The sequence below is a fragment of the Rhea pennata genome, chromosome 6 (genome assembly GCF_028389875.1).
Source record: "Rhea pennata isolate bPtePen1 chromosome 6, bPtePen1.pri, whole genome shotgun sequence".
Taxonomy (NCBI): Eukaryota; Metazoa; Chordata; class Aves; order Rheiformes; family Rheidae; genus Rhea; species Rhea pennata.
Window position 1 is genome coordinate 32,120,013 of NC_084668.1, and position 24,576 is coordinate 32,144,588.

Here is a 24,576-nt window from a genome sequence, read left to right on the forward strand (position 1 = left end):
GGGCCATAAGGCACATCACATGAAATTAGTGCAGTATCAAAGTAGTGAGAGAACCACTAGGAAGAGAAGACTCCTTTTGCCAGTGACCTGGAATTGTGCCAGATCAAACTATATGTGGTCAAAATTTGCTTACCTGCTGAGTCACTATCCCTGAATGTTCAAAGGTAAGGTAAAATAACTACTTCAAAATCCCTTAGAGATAATGAATGAAAATCATTTTATGTAGGCAGATACTAAGTACAAGGTAAGTAATGGGAACAAATGGGACGTAATAAAGGAAGTGTTCGTGGTTGGACGGTGGTGCTGTACAGGAGTTAGAGATAAGTGAAACTGCTGGAGTATATAGAGGATTGTAATATATTTTGCTGTGCTGATTATTTTCTAGTTTAGCATGATTAAATTAACCTTGTGTAAGAGGTGAGTAGGAGCTCACTGTATATACTTCTGATTTTGGTTGAGCATTTCAGATTGAGCAGTTAACTTCTAGTATTACCTGGCATGAGAATATTGTATTTATTTACCCTGGTGGCTTGATGTCATCTTTCACTCCGTATATTCACGGAGGAGAGTAGAACTATTGGAGTTGGTTAACAAGATGAAAGTTTAGGTCTCTATAGAACATCTACCTCTATCAGTAGTTTTAGTAACAATGGCCTGAATTCAAAATAACACAGGTTAACTTGACATGTCTCAAACCAACCAACTGTGATTCAGCATGAGTGTAAAATCTCTCCTTCTGAATGTAACTGTTCCTTTTCATAGTACTGTATTTTTCAAATCCATTTGCATTTTCTCTGGGCAGTAACGCCTCCATGAAACTCTTCTAGAATTAGTAAAATGTATATGTAGATAAGAGGAGTCTTCACAGGTACTGATCGAGACTAAACATGAATTTTTATGTGCCATGAACAACTTCTGTGGAGTCAAGGCAAGTCTGTATGCACAGGGTGTTCTCTGGAAAGATCACATCTGGATTTCTCCATCTGCCTTTTCCAGTTAAGCCCTGTTGCCTTTCTGTCAATCAGCCTGATGAATAGACATCTTTAAATCATATCTTTATCAAGGTCATGCTGCACATAAATATAGTTAGAAGACTAAAGAACTGTCATATCTTGTTGCCCTTTCTCACTTTCAGCCTGTGTAGCACATTATATTTTGCCAGTGTGTTGGACTGGTGAGACAGTAAATGTATCTATTAACATATCTACTTGTTCCCTTAAGGAACATTGATACTAAACCACTGTGTTTTGTCCCCATTTTAGGTGATTTTGCTGTGCTGCTTAAAGCAGGTATGACAGTCAAGCAAGCCATTGTGTACAACCTCCTGTCTGCCATGATGGCTTACATAGGGATGCTGATAGGCACGGCTGTGGGACAGTATGCCAATAACATCACCTTGTGGATCTTTGCAGTCACTGCAGGCATGTTCCTCTATGTGGCATTGGTTGATATGGTAAGATTATAATGATACTACGTTATTTCTGTATTTCATGAATAAAGCCTAGGACTTGACATTGCACCTACTGTGGAATTTTTTGTTGTTGTTATGATACAAAATGAAATATCTGTAGACAGTAAATGACTGTTCCTGTTCTGTGCCTTTTTAAAAGGTTGCAAATATTTTGAGAGATGTAGCAAAGTTTATAGTTGCTTGCCTGTCTGGATTTCCTGCTATGGAAGCCTGTCCATAACTTTTATTAAAATACAAAAATTTAAGTGAGCTGGGACAGATAATCACATTTCCCACTAATAAACATAAGATGATAGTCTGTTTTGTGGATGGGACATCAGATGCCACGGTTCAATCCACTAAGAATTGTTCTCCAGTAAAATTTAATTTACATATATTCAGTCCTAGAAAGCTTAGTTTTAACCTTTAGAAAGAGCAGTTGATAAAACATTGCTTTTGTGGTGATAAGATTTTAAAAAATTACATGGTGGAGTACATGCTGCTGCTTCAAGGAGTTAGCTTGTATGTATGTTTCATTTAGTGAGTGTACACCATACATCCGTATCCTTCAAGTAGTAATATACTTCTGCACGTGTTATTAGTCCATACTTAATCCTGATTTCTCTTTTAAAGAGCTTCAGAGTTGCACTTAAATAAACCAGTTTGCTCACTTTTTTTCTTTCCTAGGCCCCAATACAATGATGGTGAGATCAGTTTTTATTTTTTGGGTATTGTGTGACATTCTTCCTGCTTAAATATAAAGAAAAGGATACCTCAAAGCCACTTCCGTGGATTGTAAAGACAGATCTCTTATTCTATAAAATTATTAACTAGCTGGACCAGAAGTTTTACTTCTAGTTAAAGCTTTAATTCGCAGGTGTTCAGGTGGCTCTTGATGCTTCTCTCAGAAGTATCTGCATTTCTGCAGTCTGTGGAATGCCTCTCTGGAGTTCCATCGCTACATTTACAAAATGCTCTTTCCTGGTACCTACATCTAAAGCAAAGGCAAGCTTTATGATAGCTGTAATTTCTCTACTCAAACAGACTAAATATGATCATTAGATTGATACTTGGATCACCAGGTGTGGCTACATATTTTTTAATACAAAAATACTTACATGTAACTGGAGTTTAGGCTTTACATGATGATCCACTGGAGACTTTTAAAAAAAAAAAAAAAAAAAAGACTTCATAGTATCTGTAGAGATTTGGAAGTATTTGATATGTGAGGACCAGTCTGTTTCAGTTCTCAGTTGTGGGTAAAGTGACATATTTTGCTGTTCTGGAGTCTTCTAAACAGTACATTTGCTTCATTTCCAATCTCTTCAGAGATTTTGTTGCTTATCTGGTAGCTCTGTTGGCGTGCAGTGGCTGCTAGTTCTGCTGACTGACATATGTTCGTGCTCGCTGCCCTATTTTTAAACCAGTTTTCTTAGCAGTTTCACGTGTGCACACATATTCTCCCTCCCTCTCTCCCAAGTTTCAGAAATTCTTACTGACAGTAATACCCAAGTAGTCAAGGCCCAATGGTCTGACTCTAAACAAGAGTAAGAAACACCCAGCATGACACACTTGAAAACTAGACTAGGTTTTTGTCTTGGTATTTCCATAATCTGTTTCCTTCTCAAAGACCTTGCATTTTTATTATCTGATACTTCCTGATGAACAGAATTTGATTCTTCCCTAGCTTGACAGAGGTCCGCTTAGTTGCAGTTTTCTATCCGTTCTTTAACCCAGCTCACTGAGAATAGACCTTTTGATGTTCTTGCATTTGATTGTCCTGAAATGTATCTGTTACATCCTTTCTGAAGATAAAGGATTCTCTTCTGCAGTAGAATCTAACTGAACTCATGACTTTTTGAACCCTTCATGCTTTCTGTAACTTCTAGTGTTGTTCCATGTGGTGATCTTTACTGGTAGAATAATCAAAAAGATCCTCCCTCCTTCCCTTGAATTGGTACACTGGGTTTTCCTAAATTCTTTCCCAGTAAAACCTGAAGATGTCATCTTGTGGGAAAATACATGCATCTGTCATATTTTTCAGTCCTCATAACTCTAGGGCAGAAATTACAAGCTTCATCTTCAAGAGGGTGTTGTTTTTATGTTGACAGTACCAGACTCTTTATATGGTCCCTGAAATATGGTTGACTTGTTGTGACTGTGTTTTTTAGTGTATGTATAATGATTATATATATAATTATAGTAGAATATATTATATAATTATTTTGTTCAGTTATTACTATATTATCTGTTTTTTTATATGTAATATATATTCCACATAAAAGTTAATAAAACAAAAAGTTTAGTAATCTTAACACAGACGCTCTCAAACTGGATAACTGGCAATGTGAAAGCCCGTTACAATTATGCTAAGGTGAAGCCTTTTCTCCATCATCAGAGTACATTCCAACAGATCTCAAACAGTACCTGGCACCTCTGAAAAATTTTTTCTTCATCTCTGCCTATGTGGAGTTCTCCCTGTACTCCTTTAACTACTGTGCCATTGCAGAGGCAGCCAGAGTTCAAGCAATCCTGTGTAGATCAGTTATGCTGTTCCTATTTGAATGGGGGACTTGAGGGTGATTTGCTGTCAGGTAAATGGGAGTATGTGAGAGGTTCCTCCAGTGCTGATATTCATGGGCTCCATCTCTAAGACTGAAGGAGAGGGAGGGTTGCCAGTAACAAGGTCTTCGGGTGCACAGCCTCCTTCCACCTTCCAGGTTTCCCTCTACATTGGGGTTGTGTAGCTGAGCGAGAGTTGAAGTGGTGCTGACCTCCTCTGCCCTGTATATTCTTGCTCCGAGTGCAAGAAAGAGCAGCATGAGCATGCCTCTACAGATAGGGTAGCCATAAAAATAAATACCGTGAATAGAGCCATGGGGCATGTGTGTGCCCATAATACTGATTAGTGGTAAATAACCTCTGTTTCTGTCTTAAAGGGATTAATTTAATTGCTCTTCAGTTCCATAGCTTTGGGGATATGTGACAGAGCTGTGACTGTCTGTAACTAAGACTTCCACTTCTGCTAATCAGGCTTTCCCTTTTCATGTCCATGACTGGAAACTTTGCGAGCTTTGGAAGTAGAGCACCATGATTTGTCCAGGTTTTGAAACAGATGCCCAAATGATTATTTTTAAGAATATCTGTAGATTTGGAATATCAATAGTATGTCTCTGTAGATCTTGATTCTGAAGCTTGAATTATGTGTGGTTCTTCCAGCTCCCAAAATTGACAGAAACGATTCTAGCACAATTCTCTAATTAGGTTTTTTATTAGTTGGTGAATACAGCTGAGATTTGCAAATCCATTTTTTCAACGTAGCTTGCCTGCCAACATGAGGAACTGCTTGGCAATCTTCAGTAGTGCAAAGTCTATGATTACTTCTGGTCCTTAATGACTTACGATACTTTATAATGTGCTATAGTGTTTGCAGTTAGGCTGTCGGGTCTATTCTACAAGTGGTAAACGTTTTTCAGACAAGTGTATTTTTAATAGAGATTTAAATTCTCAACAAGTCAAATTAATTGGCAGCTTTTTGCATCTTTGCGAAATACAGAAGTACAAGATCGGGTGGGTCCTTATCCTTTTGGCAGATCGGATGATCTGATAATTTGTCATTGTCTGATGTGCAGTATTGAGGTACTCAGAATAATCAAAACTGTTATAGCTTATGTACAATAAATAGCTCTAGAGAGTTGTGCTGTGCTTGAAATCTCTATTTGGATCATACACAAAAAAGGAGCATCTTTGTTCCGTCTGACATTTTTCTATACTAAGTGTGCCTTGAAGGAATTTCTTTGTTTACCTCATGCTTTCTTGAATTTCAGTTGATTGTGCTGCATTTTTATTATTCTTGTTTTGTATGGGAGTTAAATACTACTTACGATTTATTTTTACATACTCCAAGTCTCCTATTATTTGATGGTGTTTTCAGTACTATGTGACTTTTCTTCATAGATGGGAAAGTCCAGAACTATCAGAATTTTTAATGGATTTACATAGAATTTCTCTTTAATTGCTTGTCACATACAGGTTGTGCCTTATTATTTCCATGCTTATAAGGGAAATATATGAATATGTGGTAGTATAACAGCAAATGAATGGTTAAGTTAATTATACCAGTCATTATAAATGCTTCAATATAAGGGTATATTTATAGCAATGTAATTACTATACCAATAATCAAAGCTTCTTCTTACATTTATTTGAGCATGACTTGATTTTAATTGAGTAAAAGAACATGAAAGAGTAGAATTCAAAGAAGGCTGGGTGGGTCCTTATCCTGAGGAACTTGAAGTTCAAATAAAGGTGCAGTCAAATCAAAAAATAAAAGCTAAAAAAACGCCCAAAGGAAAGGCTGTGGCGTAGTTCACTTTGCTTTGTAAACACATAATTTGTTTGAAACCATGTTTTTTGTAACATGTAGTAGTTGACTGGTAGAGTTTTAACTGTTTCTTAAAGGATTATTTTTCTAACTGAATCCTGGGGTGTTTTTCTTGATTGGTATTACCTTGTAAACTTGTCACTATATAAATGGAATAGAAGTGAAATGACTTTTTCTAAATTGTTTTTCATTTTAGCTGCCAGAAATGCTTCATGGAGATGGAGATAATGAAGAGCACGGTTATTGTCCTGTGGGGCAGTTCATTCTTCAGAATCTAGGCCTGCTTCTTGGATTTGCCATCATGCTGGTGATTGCCCTCTATGAAGATAAAATTGTACTTGACATCCAGTTTTGACCATCTCTGGTAATCACTGTGGTTACAATAATGTTACTGTATGGCTTTGAGTCTGCACTGTTTTACTGTATGCACATTGCTCAGAGGAAGAGCAATGGCTTGCACTACTTACACAAGTACAGTATATTCATTTCTATGTAGATTACCTTTTGCTTTTTTTCCAATTAAAATCAGATATGATGACCCAATGCATCTTCTAAACTCAAGTGACAGACAATTAGGAAATACTGAATATGAGAAATGGATTCAGTGTGCTATGTAGGAAGCATGCTTGCTTGCTTAAGAAAAAAATACAGTGAAGGAGCTACTCTTTTGGGAAAATATCCTTTCATACTACATTTGAACAGAACCCAGAAAATCTTACAGCTGAAATTCATACCGCTGCAAAGAACCACAGTAAGCTTTTAGTGCCACATAAGGCTTAAGTAGCACATATATGTATTTTTACATACGTACATATATATATATATATATATATATATACACACACACACACACACATATATATATATATATATATATATGTATATATATATCTCCTGTGCTGTATTCTCTGCATAGTAGTGACAAGTACTGAATCTTACAACAACATGACTGGAATCCACTGTGCTAGTTTAATTTAAAATCCTAAGCACTGTTAAATTCTTTAACTACACATTAAGCTGACTCCCTCGTTATAAACTTCATGTGTAAGAAGGCAGGCTGTTGCAATACATACTGCAAAGAGCTATGGTCTCTCAAGGATCAGTTTGACAGTGTTTTCTTGACTAAAATTTATTTGATGTTCATTCCTTGATATTATTAGGAAAATGCAAAATGCATTAGAATTAGTGTTAGCTTGGGGAAATCCCTGATGTCAGAGTTATTGAGGTATTTCTGGTTCTTTTTTACAGATGCTAAACATGTATTGTGTGCCACTTGCAACCTAAACTACTGAAGAATTTGTGGCTGTGAATTTGTGCAAACTCTCTTTTAACAGCGAATCCATGTGGTGTTTTTTGGGGTTTTTTTTGGTTTTTTTGTTTGTTTTTTTTTTTTTTCCAGTTTGGGATGTTTTCTTTTTATGTTAAAACAGTCTGAAGTACAAGATGCTAGTTACTGAACCTGGGCACAAAGGTTAAATTATGCTCTTGTGTATGCAGTACTGATGAGTTATTTACAATACTGTAATATCAGATCAAATCCGTTTCTACAATGCCTTGGTATCAGACATTATAGCACTGGCCATTTCTGGCAATAAGACAGTATGTAGGAAGATGTCTACTTCCAGCATCAAGCAGTTTATTTCTATAAAATTTTTTTTTTTTTTTACAGTTTTGATATTTAAGTTAGATTATTAAAAAGCAGATATAATAGATCCATGGTGTGTGTAATTTGGAAGGATAGATGGAAAATTTGGGCCTTAACTTGCTGGAATCAGCTGTCCTGGATTGGAATGTGCTGAGATGTTTCTATTGCCAGATATGAGTTGGTTTTTCTTGTACCCATCTCCCTTAAAAACAGTGAGTTTGTGAGGAGTGCAAGTTCATTCTGTAGTACCAGTCCTAAGCATGGTAGTAGCCTTTTTTAAAATACTTGGTTTGTCTTCTTTTATGTGTGTGTATGCCAGGTAAGCTGTATTTTGACTACGTGCCATGTTGTTTCAGTCCGCTCGATGCCAGTGTAGCTGCTAAAACATACCAATCCTAATGCCTTTACAAGAGCCAGTTGGTATCTTCATTCCATTTCAAGTTTATTTGTGTTTCCTGCAGCCCTTTGCTTTTTGAAGCTTCCGTTGGTAATTTAGCTTTTACTAAGCAGCTCGTATATTTTAAAGCTATTAGTTGGTTCTTGCCAGTATTTTTTCCTAAGGCAGTATCAAGAAACAGTATTAAGGGTCCATTTCAAAGAAGGGTGTAGCTTCTTCAGTGAAGAAGCCAAAAGCCCAGGGTCCATTTATGCAGTCATTTGATGCTTTCAACTTAGTGGGGGAGGGAGCGAGTTTGGTTTTGTTTTTTAAACAGGGGTACTATTGGGCCCTAATTAGCAAATTTCAGATGAATTTCTTCAGTGCAAAAATCCTGGGTGACTTTTTTTTTTTTTTTTTTTTTTTTTCCCCCACGGAGCCCAAGTTTTAGGTTCCTGAGTACAATTTTCAGAGACTTAGATGCGACCTGAGGATCTGAGCTGAAATAACCTATGTTGCTTATGTGTTAGAGTGACCATTAATGTTAATGTTGTTAATTCTATCAAGTATGGGGGGGGGTCATTATGTGGTTGAATTGATATTTTGTCAAATCATTTTTTAAAGTTTATGATGTCTTTTAATTCTTTTCAAATGAAGATGTCACTATTTCAGGTAGTATATTTACTTTTGTATTAGTTGAAATGTGGTTATAGCTTAATACACTGCCTCTATAGGAAAATAGTTAACTTCTTCCCCAAGACCATCTTCAGACAAGGGAAAAACATGGTCATTGAAGGTAGGTACTGCAGTTTTTGTATTAAATATGGGGTTTTCCCTTTCATTTTCTAGTATTTATTACAGGCTAAGAAGAGCATTTTAACAGCTGTAGCTTCTTCTATAGGTTTCCACCAGTATTGAATTCCAAGTCATTTTAATGTACAGTTTTAGGTCATATAACAGACAGTCTGAATTCCACTACATTTCTAGTTGACTTCAACATTCCATTCTGCTTGAATCCAGAGTCTCATTTAACTTGTATTTGTTGGAGGGCATAGATGTTACTTGTATATTACAATGCTGTCACTGTGTGACATCCCATATGAATTTTGATGTAGATCACATTGCATTCAATCAGCTGTGATTATGCTTAGAAAATATTGTAGTAGCTAGATGCAGTGTGATCCCCACCCCACCCCACCCACCCCTATTAACAATTGAGTCTATGGTTTAAAAATGTGATTATGGTCCTATAAGATATTTGCTGAGCTATGAGTCTTTTTGTTATAACTAAATCATTTTTTAAAATTTTATAAAGCTGGAAATGATCAAATGCTGTTTTGTTCATTGTCAACAGTGTTGTGTTCATTTTATGTATATGTTCCTTATTTATAAGGAGCCTTCAGAAAATAAAATTATTCAAGGAGCAGATTTTCTTGTTGGCTTTTATAAGGTTTCATTGTAGACCTTTATATTTTGGTGTATTCTTTCAAATGTCATGAAAGGCACAAATGCAACGTTGTAAACAAACTCATTTTATATGTTAATTTCAAGTGATACTTAAGGCTTGATGTGCATCCTTTATAAGCAAACTGGAAAATGAGCCTCAATAAATTGCGGTAAATTCATGAGTTAAGCTGGCATAATAATGCCACACCCCGACCGATCCAGTGTTCTTCTGGTTTGTCTGAAGGCAGAATCATTGCAATGACAAAGTTGGTGGAATGGCCAGTAGTTGACAGGACCCCTCTTCGCTCACTGGTCTTGTACAGTGGGGCCAGGTAACTTGGTCGCTGTGGAATCTCTGTTTTCTTACAGGGCTTTAGCCAGATCTGCAGCAGAAAATAAAACAATCTTTTTCAGTTAAAAAAAAATCAGGAGACTTAGTTGGTTTGTGCGATGTGGTTTGACAGTGTCCATTTTGGTTTTGTTTGCTTTTATACAGCTAGCCCTGAAAACCTGTTTGCCATTTTCTCTTCCTTAGCAGATTGATTCTCTCCCAAAATAAGCAATCCCAACCCCCCCCCCCCCGTAGCCATCATCATTAGCAGAGGATTCTCTGCTCCTCTCAGAAACTTAATTTCTAATTCTACACAAGATGTTTTCAACTCAGTTTAAAGAGTATTTACAATCACCTTATTACTTCCTTTAAGACTAGAGCGTAGAATATGGATCCCACCGTGTTTATTGGTAGTTACTACCAGAAGATATCACCAAACGAAAGATACTGACCACAGGCACTGTATCATAGAGAATTTTCGGGTAAGATTCTCCTAGCTTCTTAGTTTGTCTGTTCCAGCGTGCTCCATCCAAGAACAGTCCCCGAATGTAGACCCCTGAATCAGTTGTAAAAGATACTGTGTTACACAAAAACTGAAAATGTCTTCTAGCTGAGGGCAGCAGCTCAAATGTGACACACTTTGCTAAGGGTCAGTAGTCTGTGTGGGCCTTTGTCAATTCTTTGTCTTCCAAATGTTGATGAACTAACTTATTGAGTATGTAACAGTCTTGTACTATATTACAATTTATTATGATTAGCATTATATAAGCTTAAAATGTCTAATAATATTGTAATCTACCCAACTTTTTCTTCATGTTGGGTGAGGCTAAAAGCTATTCCAAAGTACAAAACACTTGCATAATCATTTTATAGTTGTCTAAGTCTTCTGTGCATACATGCTATATATTGTAAACTTGGATGACTTGGAGGTTTGATAATATTAACAGTCTTCACATTGGTAATTTGAAACATAAACAGTGAAACATTTTTTATGTCTGTCTGAAATAGTTCATTGAAAGAGTTAAATGGTTAAAAATGTAAACTATAAGTATCTTATGACAGCTGTCATTCTATCAGTTCTAACTCAAGAAGAAAATAATAGTTGAACATCAGTTTTTCATCAGACTTCCACCTTCTTCCTGTGTATACTGAAAACTGGAACTTCTGAAACAAGAAATAAACCTGCCCAACAGAACCAGCTGAAACAAACAAGATGTTGATTTCCCAGGCAACCTGCCAAGCTGCTCTTTACACAACTTCCAGTCAAACTGGTCCTCAGAAGAATATTAAAAAGAGTATGGAGAACTGTTTAGTTTAATCTCGCCTTGTTCTAAGGAAAGGGAGGCTCAGGAAAGTATCTGCAACTGGAACCTAAGGTAAGCAACATATAGTAGAGTGGTTTGAAAAACACTTTGTTTTCCCCTTAAAGCAGTCCCCTACTGCATCTTAGATTTCATCAGCAGGACTGTGTTTTTCCTATGGATAACTAAGCTAGCAGATATAACTCTTCTACTAAATATCTTGCTTTCATTGGCTTAGGAAGATGACTCTGTGTCTTCAGGCACATGCATTGTGGAGTGAAATAAAGGAAAAGAAAATGCAGGCTAAATATCACTTGAAAGTTTGATCTCTTGTGGAAAAGTCTGGGCTAAGGAGAGTCTTCTGGTGTTATTTTGTACCTGCAGGCCAATGTAGGAAGTTAACTAATGTCAACAGTAATTTCTTACTTAAATAGTATTTTGCTGCATCATTTTTTGTGCATCTTTTGGGGGAGGTTAACAGTACCGTAGTGTATGTATATTTTCCAACTAAATTCATTAAACAAATTGTGTAATTCTGAGTCTGCAAATTTATGTTAACCTCTGATAACTTCAGCATAGGCAGGTAATTGTGTCATACATTTACTTACCATCTTCAGGAGCACTGTTGTATTCCTTATCTTCCAGCACTTCGTAGTCAAATTCTAGTAGGTCTATAGGAATAGTGTATTTTCTGGCATAGTTCTGCTGAGCACCTGTTAAGAATGCTTGAGTGAAAAAAAATCCTGAAATCCAGAAGACTGGTGGAGTTCCATTTTCATACCACTCCTGCAGCAGTAAAAGATAGAGGAGGAGAAAAGAAATAGTTGGATTTTATTTATTACAGTATTCAGGAAAGCATCAAAAGTTATTTTGCCTTGTGAATCTAGAATTGTCTTTTTCTTTCAGAAAACAGCAGTATTTTGTTAAAAAGGCATGGCAGACATCCAAAGTTGTTAAAAATGTCACAAACTGATGAAAAAAAACCACTGTCTTGCCTGGAAATATTTAGTTTATGTGAATGTATTTTGTTAAACATGCATCACCTATGGAAGTTCATCAAATGATTGTTTCATTTTTTCTCCTCCATTATCAGAGGCTGTTCAGCTTTCATCTTTGTTTCTCTGTGCAGATGGCAGAGCTCTAACCATTTTCTTGCAGGCTGTTTCTAAAACTGTCTTATTTCCCTTCCAGGGCCAAAGTCACACATCTGAAGTATGTACAGCAAGTTGAAGATGAGGAGGGATGATCTCATGATGAAAAAACATGACCTAATTAAACCTCCAGTGATTTGAAAAGAACAAATTCTTTTCATAGCTTACATCATGGAGGCTTCTGTATAAAAATGATGAAATAATGCTAGAATTCATTGGTTTTGGTTGTAATGCATGTAAGGTCTATAGTAACTGTCAATTCTTACTGCATGCATGAAGACATTTTTTTGATTGTTGCCAATGTCAGATTTTGAGATGAGAATACTCATTTCAGAAAAAAATCAAATTTGTTAGGATTATCTGCTGTGGAGAATTACACTGGTTACTGAAGTAGTTGTCTTACCATCTTACTATCAAGTAGTTTTCCTCACAAAAAGAAAAATAAGCATTCTCACAGGTATTGGCAATTTCACCTTTGTACAAGCTGAATTTCTGGCTTGGATTCTGCCCTGGGAATGGCTTTTTTGTTCTTTTACATACTGCTGTCAGACAGCAGATGTTCTCTGAGTAACTGCAAATGCAGAACTTGCAAATATCTTTCTATACCTGAAGCTGGATGTGTAGAGTTTTTTTCAATTTACCTAAGTTTTCATCCTGGAATTTTTGTCCATCTTGACATCTATTCTTACAGCAGGCATGGAGGAAGCTACCTCTTAGGAATTACATATTTCATCTTTCAGGTTTGAACTATCTACATCAGTTCAGTCTTCAGTATCAAAGGCATGTATCTGTCTTAATGCTTTCGTGGTGGCCTAATTCAGTTCAAGATCACGAAGATTTATCATGTAAGGTCACTAAGCCTCAGAACGGGAGACCAGATACTGCTCAGTTAAACTCAGTTTTGTGAATCTGCAGTGTTACAGGTGGTGGGTCCCATTGATTCTCCCTAACTCAGCTTTCTTCTACAGTGCCCTATGGAAAGTTTGGCATTTGACCTTAATTAAATTACTTAACTACATCTTAATTAAAATATGTAGTGTTAAAATGCTTTTCTAATTTAAACTTCATGATTGGAAAAGACACTTAACAGTGTACTCTTAAGTAAGTTCTATGTTATTTACCTACACTACCACCACAAAGATTTGTATGCAGTCTAAGAGGCTCTTGGTAATCCACTCTGGAAGGCCAGTTCTGGCATCTGTCATACAGTACTACTGATGTATTGCACCTCTCTTTATGAGGTGTAGGGTACATGACAAAACACAGCGCTTCATTAAGTGCTCTGATGAGCATGCTGTTCTACAAAAAGATGCACCAAGGAACTGAACTCTACCTGTCAGCTATTCAGAGTAAGTACACGTGTGCATGTATTCACTTGTGGAGATGTCATCTGAGTTTGAGACAGAAATAATAAGCAGCATTGAGCAAACTTGTATAAACGAGGTGTTCTCACCTGTAAGAACTTCAGTCTACTAAGGAAGTCGTTCACATAGCTGCCAAGGGGCTTGAGGCTTGGATAAGACTTACTCATCCATAATCCTGGAATTTTGCCTTTCAAAATGCTGTTTACCACTTCCTCCAATTCAGCAGACATCACTACTAGTCCCTATAAAATAATTTGGAAAAGAAAGTGTCTAAATGCTTTGTTTTGCTTATAACAATGAATTGTTATAGCCTCACTTTAAAAATTAAAAACCCCCAACACTGTCAAACAGATGTAACCAGCTTTTAGCTGAATCAGACTGGAGCCACCCTGAAAACAAGAAAAGTTAGCATTCTGATACAGTAGTCAGTTGTCATATAGGTCAAAAAAGGGCCCACAGACCCTTTTAGAAAGAAATACTGCAAAATTCTCCCTCGGGGAGAATTCTTCCTCAGAAACATGTTCTTCCTAGAGTGCTTCTGAGATTTACTAATTATAAATGCTTATTTAGGTAGCCATTTCCCCCCAAACTTTGCAATGCAGTGATTACGCAAGTGATTCTTTTATTAGTATAAATTTGCAGGTATTTCAGTTTGTGTTTTGGCTTGAGAGAAGCGGTTGGGGCTTGGGTTTGTGTGTGTGTATGTTGGGGGAGGGTCAGTTACTTACCAAACTTACTTAAGGTTAAAGAGGATTAAAAAAAAAATCCCCAAACACATTTTTCTCTGCTCTTACGTACTTTACATAGCTGTAGCCTTTGATTTCTACTTGGAACAAGGACCAAATTTGGACTGTATGTTTGAAGATTACTGCTTCTGAGGATGCCAGTTATTTGAGGTGTTCAGAGCTGCTTTTATCTGTAAGAAATTGTGTGAAGTGCTTCAGTCTTCCATGTCCGTAAAGTTGGAAAAAAAAATGATGCAGTTGTGAGATGTGAACCTAGTTACTGCTTGTCTTATTTGCTAGCAAATGTGGGTAGCTAAAACACCCCTGTGTTTTGGTTTTTCTGCAGTAGGCACACTAGTGCTTCTATATTCCAATGTACTCCTGTCAGTTTTAAGATGCAGATGAATAAATCAGTTTGGACTCTTTTAAAGCAGCTGACTGGCTGACCTGCATCAGACTTTAAGTGGAGAGCTCTAAGGTAGTTGTATCAATAGCTCAGAGATTGAGACCACGTTCCAATTGGGTGCCCTAAGGGGTATTCTTCAACTCACCTTTATTGCTTTCTGGATGTTACCACAGGAGTCGCGTATTGTCTGCAGTAATTTGTTAAAGCGGCCCATCTCTTGGACAAGCACCGTGTTCATGCTTTGAGTGTAAGTGGTTGGATATCTTCTCATTGCTGCTCCAGTGTCAAAGTTGGAAGGAAGTTTGCTCAGGATGTCTCCTGCGACCTCATAAACAACATCATCGGTGGATTTTGCACCAGCACCAGATGCCCGAGACTAGACAGACAGACAAAAATGTGGATTTATTTGGGGGGAAAAAGGGGGACTTGGGAAAGTGAGTAGTTAAAATACAGAAAAATGCAGTTCTTTTATAGGCGTTAGTATAAGATTATTACAGTTCCAACTCTCTTCCACTCCTCCAGCCACCCACTCCTGGGGTAAAGTGATTGCAGTACAGTGACCAAAGTACTAACATCTTGCTGAGTGTGTGACAGCTATAGAAATGAGTTTCCATACTGCTCGTGGCCTCACTGATGACAGTGGCGTCAGTTTTTTGCCATGTTTGGAAGGCTGAACTGCTCTGTCAGCAAACTTTACAATGTTAACTAGTTTTCATTAGTAACATAGTAAGTTTGCCTGGCTCCTGCAGCCAGAGACTGCCAGCCCCTTCACAATCACAGAGCAGCAACAAAACTCATCCTAAACTCCTTCCTTAGCGGAGCAGCACAGCCTTTTCCTTCCCCTACCTCCTCGACACTGGATGAGGAGGCCACATAGTTGGGACAGTGTGGAGATAGCGCATTACATTGCTTTAATAAACGCTATAGATTTACTAATTAATATGATCGTCTAAAATAGTAACATCGCTGTTAACTGAAATTTGTTCCATAATTTCATGTATTATTGCGTCAGATTATCTATTAGCCATAGAACTAACAAAAGCTGGTTTCCAACAGATTTGTGTCCCTTTTATTCTTTTTTTGCCTAAATCTGCCTAAACCAAACTGCCCACCACGTGCTCTGAAGTACCCTTCAGCAATTTAAAAAACAGCTCTTGTCTGAGATGAGTCCAAAGGTGTTCGCATACCCATTGGCTGGCCAGCTGCTGTCAAATGGCATAAAGTGGTGCCAATTTCCATCTCTCTTCCTCTCAGTCTGTTCTCTTGCTCCCTGTACCCAGCTGTTCATTCTGCTCATGACACTTACTTACAGAAACAGTATTATCTAGACTGTTGCATGGCTTTAAAACCACTTGTTTAGGAAGACTGGCATGAAAAAAAACAAAGTTTTCTTAAGTGGAATAGTGATTTCACCAGGATGGAGATGCAACCCAAATGAAAAAAAAACTTGGGAGGAAAAAAAAAAAGGAACTTACTTGCTTAGTAAAGTGTAGACTGAGTAGAAAGTTATAGTAAGATCTTTAGTCTTTTTACATACCTGTGTAAGAAGAATGTTATCAAATAACAGTTGTGTTTCTGACTGATCCTTTGTAATATCAGCATTTGCATTCATTCCAAATATCTCTGGAGAAGGATTCAGCGGAAGCGTCTTTGTATATTCAATATAGCTTTGGTACTGAAAAAAATAGTGAAGGGATGGAGGGAAAAGGCTCTGGAGTTGTAATAAGATGCAGAAATGGACAAAAAAGCCCAAGGCAAGCTTCATGCTATAGCTCAAAGAAAACTCTACAGTGTTCCTAGTGTAATCAATACAAACTATAAAGCAAACTATATGGGGAAATAAAGGGATTGAATGCACCTTGTGAATTCCTCTAGTCCATCCTCTTATCCTGAATGCACTCTAATACAAGTGGCTCCAGACCCTTTGTGGGCACACTGCTTGCTGAGCTGTCTGTAAAGGCAGTTTCATGATGTTTGACATAACTCTCCTGAGTGATAATTTAAAGTCATTATGATGTCCCTTCTACCTCCACCAGGTATTAACAGATTCTCTCTTATGTATGCTTGTTTTGTAATGATGTTTTTAACTTCAGCATGCTGGGTTTCTCCCTTACTGCCCTCTCAGAGTGCTTACTCACACAGAGTAAAGTCAGTTGTTTAGCTACGAGGCGGGGAATTTTTACATCATTTCCATTATCACTGAATCAAGTACTAATAGAATGTGGGCTTAGGCCACAGAAGTGAGTGACAGCAGTAAGCACCAAGGCACATGTCAATGTAAGCAAAGTGTGATCTATTTATTTCTAAATAAGCCATTTGCAATTCTGTTATTCTCAGATACTTACGTCTCCTTCAGGAGGAGCGAAGTAAAGGCCACTTGGGTCAAATTTATAATCTACGTTTGTAATGATTTCTGAAGAGTAGAACTTGTTTAGAATACTACGAAGCGTACGCCGATCCCAGTCATCAGTAACTCTGCCACCATAATTACATTCTCCAGTCATATAGCGAAGGGCATCATATGGCAGCTCCTGGAAAAAAAAAAGGCAGCAAGCCAATGATCTGAAGTGCTGCCTAGCACTTCTCAGCACAGCTATGTTAGCATTACTGTGATTTATTTGAACCTCATCCAAAATGCTCACTGGAAACTTCCAAAACCTATTATTTTACCTCTCACTGATAAGTACATGGTTGTACCATCTGTCTCCTGATCACCAAATACTTCAGACATCATCAGCCAGCATTGTTTCTTTTGAATAATTAAAACACCATCAAAAATTTGGATAGTAATGCAGATGAATCCCCTGCCAGACCCTGAACACTGGTTTATGGAGAAGTTTCCCAAAATTATCAGAACTTGTTTGGATATACACACTTTTTAACTAACTATGCTGTCAGAGGACCATAACTAACTAACTATTCTCATAATCTTTGAGCCTGCACTCCACAAGTAAAACAGTAGTATGTACCTTCCAGCTAGCCTCCTGGGTAATACAGAGTCACAGACACTTTTTTTGTGGAAAAGGGGAAAAAAAAATCCTTGATTGGAGTCGTGAGGTTGGGTGAAGCTAGACTTATTTTAGCAGCATGAACAGAACAAATTATGGATTTTTAAGAGAAATTCTCTACAGAAAAGGCAAGAATTGGCGATACATTGAAGACGGGTTAATAAATGGTTCTGTATACTGAATAAAGCAAACTAGCCAAAAAAAGTACTGGTAACTCTGTCCACCATGTACAAATCATTAATCTCTCAGGAGGAAAAATGCTTCCCTACTGACTAGGAAAGCTCATCACCTTCAGTCATACAGCAGGATGATTACCTCCACGCCCACCCTCTCCCCTGTAAAAGAGAAATACCCAACCATGAAGTTGCTTTCTCATACTGTATCAGTTTGCCAGTTACCACAGACAACCAAAGATACGTCTGGCTGACAGTGGTTTGAACACCTGTGTTTTAGACAGCTGGCACATACAAAGCAAAGGCACCACTGTCTGAAAACATTCATTACAGCTCCCTGTCACAAGCCTCCTCTGTGTGCTGCACTTCTGATTCGCGAGCACTTGTCAACTCCATCAGCTCATTAAGAAAATATCCCCTGTAACATCAGCTTTTGTGACTTTCCCAGGTAATCATGTTCTACTTCCAACTGTAGCTCAAGAGCAGCCTGTATAATATATTGAAGAATTGGGCAGGCAAAGTGATTTGGCTCTGCAACAGGGTATTTTGTTTCCATCCCCCGCCCCCTGAGATTAATTCAGAGCCCTGAGCCCTCACAAGCAGTTTTCATACAGAAAAAAATGGAAATAAATAAATAAATTCTTAAAACCCCTCAGCTATGTACAAAGTTAGTTTGTAAATGCAGCATGTACACATGAAGTGCAATGTAAAAGAATTTCACAGAAATACTAGCCTTTTTTTCAGAAATTCTGAAGATACCATTATTTCTATTTCACAGTTTAAGAAGCTGAAACACAAATTCCAGCGATTCTGCTATGAAACTCTGCCTAGCTCTGCAAACAAGGAAGGAAGGAAAGTAATCTGCCAAATTCATACAAATCAAATCAATAAATTGATCTGCAACAGCCCAGGGTATAATATTATCCCTAGCATCAAGTAAATCAGTTAGTTATGCAAATATATTAGAAGTGTTTAGTACGATATTTTATAGCTTATCAGTAGCATCTCCAAGAGCTGTAATCCAGTCTAGAGACAGTAAGATTCCAGGGAATAAGGCAATAGTATGGAGCAAATTGTACTTTATTTTGCAGGGCAGAATTTCTAAATTGTGGTTTGAAAGTTTCCCAAATTAGTTATATACTAGTCATGGCACACTAACCAACTGAAACGAACTACATGAGCACTATCACAAGTAGACCTTTGTTTCTAATTCACTGTCCCTTATGAAACTGTCGCTGGGGTGGCAACACTCAGCCTGCACTGGTAAGGCCTGAGCAGCCCCAGCGGGCAGAGGTGAGGCTGGGCCGGGGCTGCGGGTGGCACGGTACCTCGTACTGGTTGAGGAACAGCTGCAGCTGCTGCACGCTGATGCGCAGATCTGTCTCGTTGAATTCATACGCAATGTTCCATCCAAGGGGCCCAAATTTCCGCCTTTCTTGCACCAGTGCATGGAAGAAGCAGAGACCATAGAGCAATGTCTTGAACTCCGCCTTAAAACCAAATACAACAACATCAATAATTCATCTGTTTTAAACAGTTATGTCATGTCCTGCATAGCAGTGCCATCAATTTGTTGCAAGCATACACTTTGAATATTCTCTTAAACCAGTGTGAACCCTCAAATTGGTTTTATTTTTAAAACTGTATATCCATGCCTGTGTGATACGTGCAACAGTCACATACAACCATGTATATTAGAGACCATATTCCCATGATTTTTTTTTTAACATCTTTGTATTATAAAACATTGTTCACACTGTATGTCTGGTCCCCCCCACCTTCACTGTCCAGGATTTCAGGCCTTTAAAGAAAAACTTCAAGTAGGCAGCTGTGTTTTGTTCTTTTAACTGAAAAAAATTAGCACAGTATATGACCTCAGTTAAAAGCAATTATACCATTTATTATAGAAAAATAGTGTAAAATAAAGCTAAAATATTAATAAAATTTACTTCACTGCTGCCAGTAACAAAGACTAGTTTCATTGCAGTAGAAGACAACTATGTAGCTTGGTAGTTTTTACCCAGAGTGTACATACACAATCATGAGAGTCTACTTAGCTGTTTTACAAAACCAAATTAACAATGCCAATACAACATTACTAACAGGCTTTTTGCAGCTGTTGAAAAAGTCAGGATTAGAGATTGGATCCATCATGTATGAACGAATTATATTAGCCCGTAAACCTTTTGGTGCTTCATTAGTCATTTTCACTCCATTCTGAAGTACAGACACTGGAAAATTTGGAGATGGGTAACTGGTGAGCCAAATTCTGAAATCTGGATGTGTTGTATCAGGGTTTAGCTCCTAAAACAAACACACATAAAAACAAGCAATTAGAAGACATGATAGATGAATATACACCTCAACTTTTCATCTTAAAGCAGACTTTTTTATTTAAGTGGGGAAATATAGCAGTTCAAGTTTTAAGTAGACTTTAAGTGGACTTTTAATCTTGTATGTGACCATACCAAGAGTCCCAAGTAGTCATGACAATTTCCACTCTACAATTCAGGCATTTTTATTCCAAACCTCAGTATTCTGAGCTAAAATTTGGCATCTCTGTGCATGTTTATGGAATATAGGAACAAAAAACAGTGGAGGCTTTGTACCGTGAGAGCAATGAAGTATATACTTTTTCCATTTACAGTAATGCAGCTGTGCTGGAAAAGACTGAAGTAACAGAAACTTATTAAGTTTTAAGGGGGGGGGAGGTACCTCTCTGGAAACTTGCAGTTGTACAAGTGTAAAATTCCTTAGAGTACCAGTTTCTGCAATAGTAGACACCTCAGGAAAACTCTAGGCCTGAAGGCACCATTGCAGTGGCTGGGAATTACGACTGAAGCAATGGGCAAGACCCGCAATGTTCATGAGCACTTTTCACTCCAGTAGACAAAAGGAAAAAGAACCAGTATGTGGTTCTTCACATACTGTTACATGTGTTTTTTCAGCGTAGCTCAGACATGCCTTCAAAAGTGTTAGTACTTTTTTTTTTTTTTTTTTTTTTTTTTTTTTTTTTTTTTACCTCACAGACTCTTTCCAGTATTGGCATCCATGATGTTGCCAGATGGCAATTTTGCAGAACTATCCATGTTCCTTCCTTTACTGCCTTCTCTATCATTTTCATGGCTATTGGGCCTTGGCCTTGACCAAGTGAGAGAGCGCTAAGCTTTGTACCACCATATCCCTGCATATATAAAGCATATTATAAGTAAGACTAATAAACATGAAAACTTCTGGTATCAGAATTCACATCTAATGTACAGTATATTTTAAAACACAGATCAAATCTCTCTCTCATGTCATTCCAATTGAGTTCCTCTTCTCTGCCAGGGAAAAACTCCAACTCTATATCCATTTAATTCAGAACTGGAAAATTCTGACTATTTCAAAAGACTCCTCAAAACAGTATACTCTTTAAGGATGTAGATATCTTACCATAAAATGCAGAACACATTTACAACACACTGGTTGGAGACTTTCAAGCATGTCTGTCATTCTCAACTGCACAGAACTCAGACAGAATAGTCAAGAAATGCAAGAAATACATCTTACCAGAAAAATGTGTCTTTCTACTACTAACACAATAGTCTTTTCACATAAGAATTGATTAAGCTGGTTGGGATTTTTTTGGTTTGTTTGTTTTAGATGCCTTAATAATGATACCCAAAGCCAACAAAAAGCCACATTTGAATTCTGAGGTGTAAATGCCACCCAAGATCCTACGTTCCACGTATTACTACATTGTTTTGTAATTAAGTCATGTATTATCTATAATGCTCACAGAAAAAAAAACTTCAGATAAGATTTCTTACGATGAAAGTTTAAACCAGTTTTATCAGTTTTATCTTTGTTCCTTTTTTCTATTTTCCATTTGACAATATACAAACAAATCAATTAAACAGATTATGACATCATAACAATATAAAATATGCCAAAAATATTTACCATAATATTATTTTAAAACAATGACAAATTATTAATTCCTACAAGCAATCCACTGGCATTAATTAGTGCTTTGTGTTAAAGGAGCCATAAGATCAGTTTTAACATATTTTTAGACAGCTAAATACAAGGTTTTTGAGCTTTGGCATTTGAACTTTTAGTTTAAAAAAAAGTTCCTTGCTTCACACAGGTACACACACACACGCACAATACACACACAAATATCATCCGTCTTAAAGAGTCTTGGAGATGTTAAAATACCTGATCATCAGCAAACTTAAGAAGGGCAGCCATGGGGTCTGCACCAGGAGAAAGTACAAATATCAGGGGTGCACAAGAGTGACTATCAGCAAATGCTTTTGACAAGTCAAACGGAGGCGGCTCAATAAATGGACGACCCAGGTTGTGAATGATAAATTCCTGCACCATCGGTATTATCTAAAAAAAGAAAAGTAGAATTACAATGTTCTGTTTATACAACAGCATTAGCACATACTACTCTGAACATTTTAATATATAAATGTCAAGAACACTACTCCTGCATATAAAATTAGGAACAAGTAAGGTTCAGGAGTAGTCAATGATTTAGCATGTGTAAATCTAGGCAAAAATAGGTTCTAAGAAGGAAGATGCTATAAAAAGGTTGAAGTAAGAAGTTCTAGTCAAATGACCCTTGATCTTCTGTCAACACAAATTGATGGGTTGGTATAAGCAGCTGAAATTTTTCCTGCACATGACCTATCTGCATTATGGAAAGGATTTCAGTTTTCAAGTCCAGTAATCAAATGCCTTTCAAAGGTGCTAAAACCTTAGCTTAGAGAACTGCTGTGTACAGCAGTCTTCTACACACTGGTGGATTCCTACTGAAGCAAAACAAGAGATAACTTATAAGACAGCTTAAAGTTTTGGTCCTGTAAATACTTATGCATGTATTTCTCTTAAATATTACTAGTTATTCTATCTCTGAGGTAATTTAAAACAAACTATAGACTATTTTATAATTATCCCTCCTTTAAAAAAATACAGAAGTCTTTGCTAATGTGTTATTAAGATTTAATATCTGAAAGTAAAGTTCAAGAAATGCTGAAGCATTCAAATAGCAACATTAATTCAACCACTTTGGTCACAAACAGTGTAATATTTTTGTAATACTTTGAAATGTACAATACATGGAAGATTGCTAAATTCATATTAGATGTTTAATTTGAACTTTTAACATTTGAACTCATTTTCATATTGCATTAGTGGAGGTTCCTTCAGTTAACAAATACATATTGTGACTGAATACACAGAAGGTGACGCAACAAAAATCCAAGTACCTTCTTCCTCTTGATTTTTCTGCTCATAGACACACCTGTATCTTTTATTCATTTAAAAACTTACTCAACTTTACAGGTGTAATGTGTTCCCAATCAGTATAGTGCTTTAAATCTGAAAGCATGAGGGGAGGTCTGGACTATAGCAATTGCAGACTTCATAGATGGATACACTTTTAGAAGAGCTTGTTTTGGCTTCTAAGCTTTTGACTGAATTTAAAGATATGTATGAATACGAGAACCGTGTAAAAACCTTCATAAACTGGCCTTTTGTGGAGAACTGCAAGTGCACTCCAGAGAACGTAAGTTTGAAAATGGTTAACTTCGACTATTTTTCATCTACTGTGATTGTATGTGGAGTCACTGTTCGTGTGAACATGAACATATTCATGTTCAAGAATAGCTGTGAGCTTCTGCTAAGCCAGAAGTTAAAAAACTGAATACTCTCCTCTATTCTCTGCTTCGAGATATTGCAGTAGAATAAGTAATTTCTGTATGTTCAGATCACTAGCCTAGGTATTTCACTGAATATAGTTACTTCCTTTTTTCTCCTTTCTTTCTTTCTTGTCACTTCAAAGTGAATTTCCTATGTTATGCTGTCTTTCTGCTTGCAACTTCCAATTCAGAAATCAGCTTGCAACAGAGGAAATGAGTACTCATTGAACAGAAAGGCTAAAGTGTCAGAATGATCATTACTTAAAGTTCAGAAATAAATGTTACTTAAATTCTAGGGAAGTTAATGTTTATGTCCCTGTAGGCTTTGATCCAGCAAACTAAAGTTGAGTCTCATTTTGGGACACACATTTAACTTTCAGGTTGGTTCTTAGATGAATTATGCTACAAGAGTTATCTAAGATGGTGTGAATTTAGATAGCTGAAACAATTTTTTTTTTTTTTTTTTTTAGGGTTCTGACCATATTTTAGGGTTCAGGCCACTTTTAGGAACTAATAAAAATAACAAGAAAATCTAGAAACTAGAGGTAGTATTTTACTCACATGGCCATGGTTTCTTTTTTTCTTTTTTCTTTTCTTTTCTTTTTTTTTTTTTTTTTTTTTTTTTTTTTTTTTTTTAAACAGAATAGGGAAGACACATGTAACTTATTTGGTAAACAACTGAAAGTTGTTTACCTGCTAGAACAAAGCTACTCTAGTAGCCTGCAGATAGAGCAACTATGCAGAAGTCTGCTCATAACTTCTAGCTTATTTCTTGTTCCTTTATTCATTGCTTATTTACCTGCTTGCAGCCCTTACACCTACAATCCATTTTTCAGCCTGACCTGTGCTGATAGACATTGTGGGGAAAGGCATTACTGCAAGCTCTCTTGAAATTGTTTTGCTTATGCAAATATGAGCAGTATGTTACATGCCCTAAAAACTTCTTCACTGTCCCCTGCAGATGGCAAAGGCGGGCTTTGTACACTGTCCAAATGCAAATGAACCTGATGTGGCGAAGTGTTTTTTTTGTTTGATAGAACTGGAGGGCTGGGAACCAAATGATGACCCATGGTAAGCACAGATACAACAACACTGAAGTATTTCTCCAAATTTATCTGACTAC

At 37.0% G+C, this 24,576-nt stretch overlaps 2 protein-coding genes across 2 annotated transcripts in view; one reads left to right on the forward strand and one right to left on the reverse strand.

Annotated features, from left to right (window-relative positions):
* Positions 1-6,189, forward strand: part of SLC39A10 (solute carrier family 39 member 10) — a 38,101-nt gene extending 31,912 nt beyond the window's left edge. The window contains exons 9-10 of the mRNA XM_062578810.1: positions 1,263-1,453; positions 6,031-6,189. Coding sequence (XP_062434794.1) covers positions 1,263-1,453; positions 6,031-6,189 — 350 coding nt within the window. The remainder of the gene's footprint in view (positions 1-1,262; positions 1,454-6,030) is intronic.
* A 3,228-nt stretch (positions 6,190-9,417) lies between these two features.
* DNAH7 (dynein axonemal heavy chain 7) overlaps positions 9,418-24,576 on the reverse strand; it is a 114,747-nt gene continuing 99,588 nt past the window's right edge. Inside the window, exons 54-64 of the mRNA XM_062579422.1 lie at positions 21,964-22,140; positions 20,783-20,944; positions 19,864-20,064; positions 19,089-19,250; positions 16,925-17,110; positions 16,117-16,254; positions 14,725-14,955; positions 13,538-13,690; positions 11,542-11,719; positions 10,085-10,188; positions 9,418-9,684 (exon numbers count right to left, since the gene is read on the reverse strand). Of these exons, the coding sequence (XP_062435406.1) occupies positions 9,478-9,684; positions 10,085-10,188; positions 11,542-11,719; positions 13,538-13,690; positions 14,725-14,955; positions 16,117-16,254; positions 16,925-17,110; positions 19,089-19,250; positions 19,864-20,064; positions 20,783-20,944; positions 21,964-22,140 (1,899 nt within the window). The 3' untranslated portion in view covers positions 9,418-9,477. The remainder of the gene's footprint in view (positions 9,685-10,084; positions 10,189-11,541; positions 11,720-13,537; positions 13,691-14,724; positions 14,956-16,116; positions 16,255-16,924; positions 17,111-19,088; positions 19,251-19,863; positions 20,065-20,782; positions 20,945-21,963; positions 22,141-24,576) is intronic.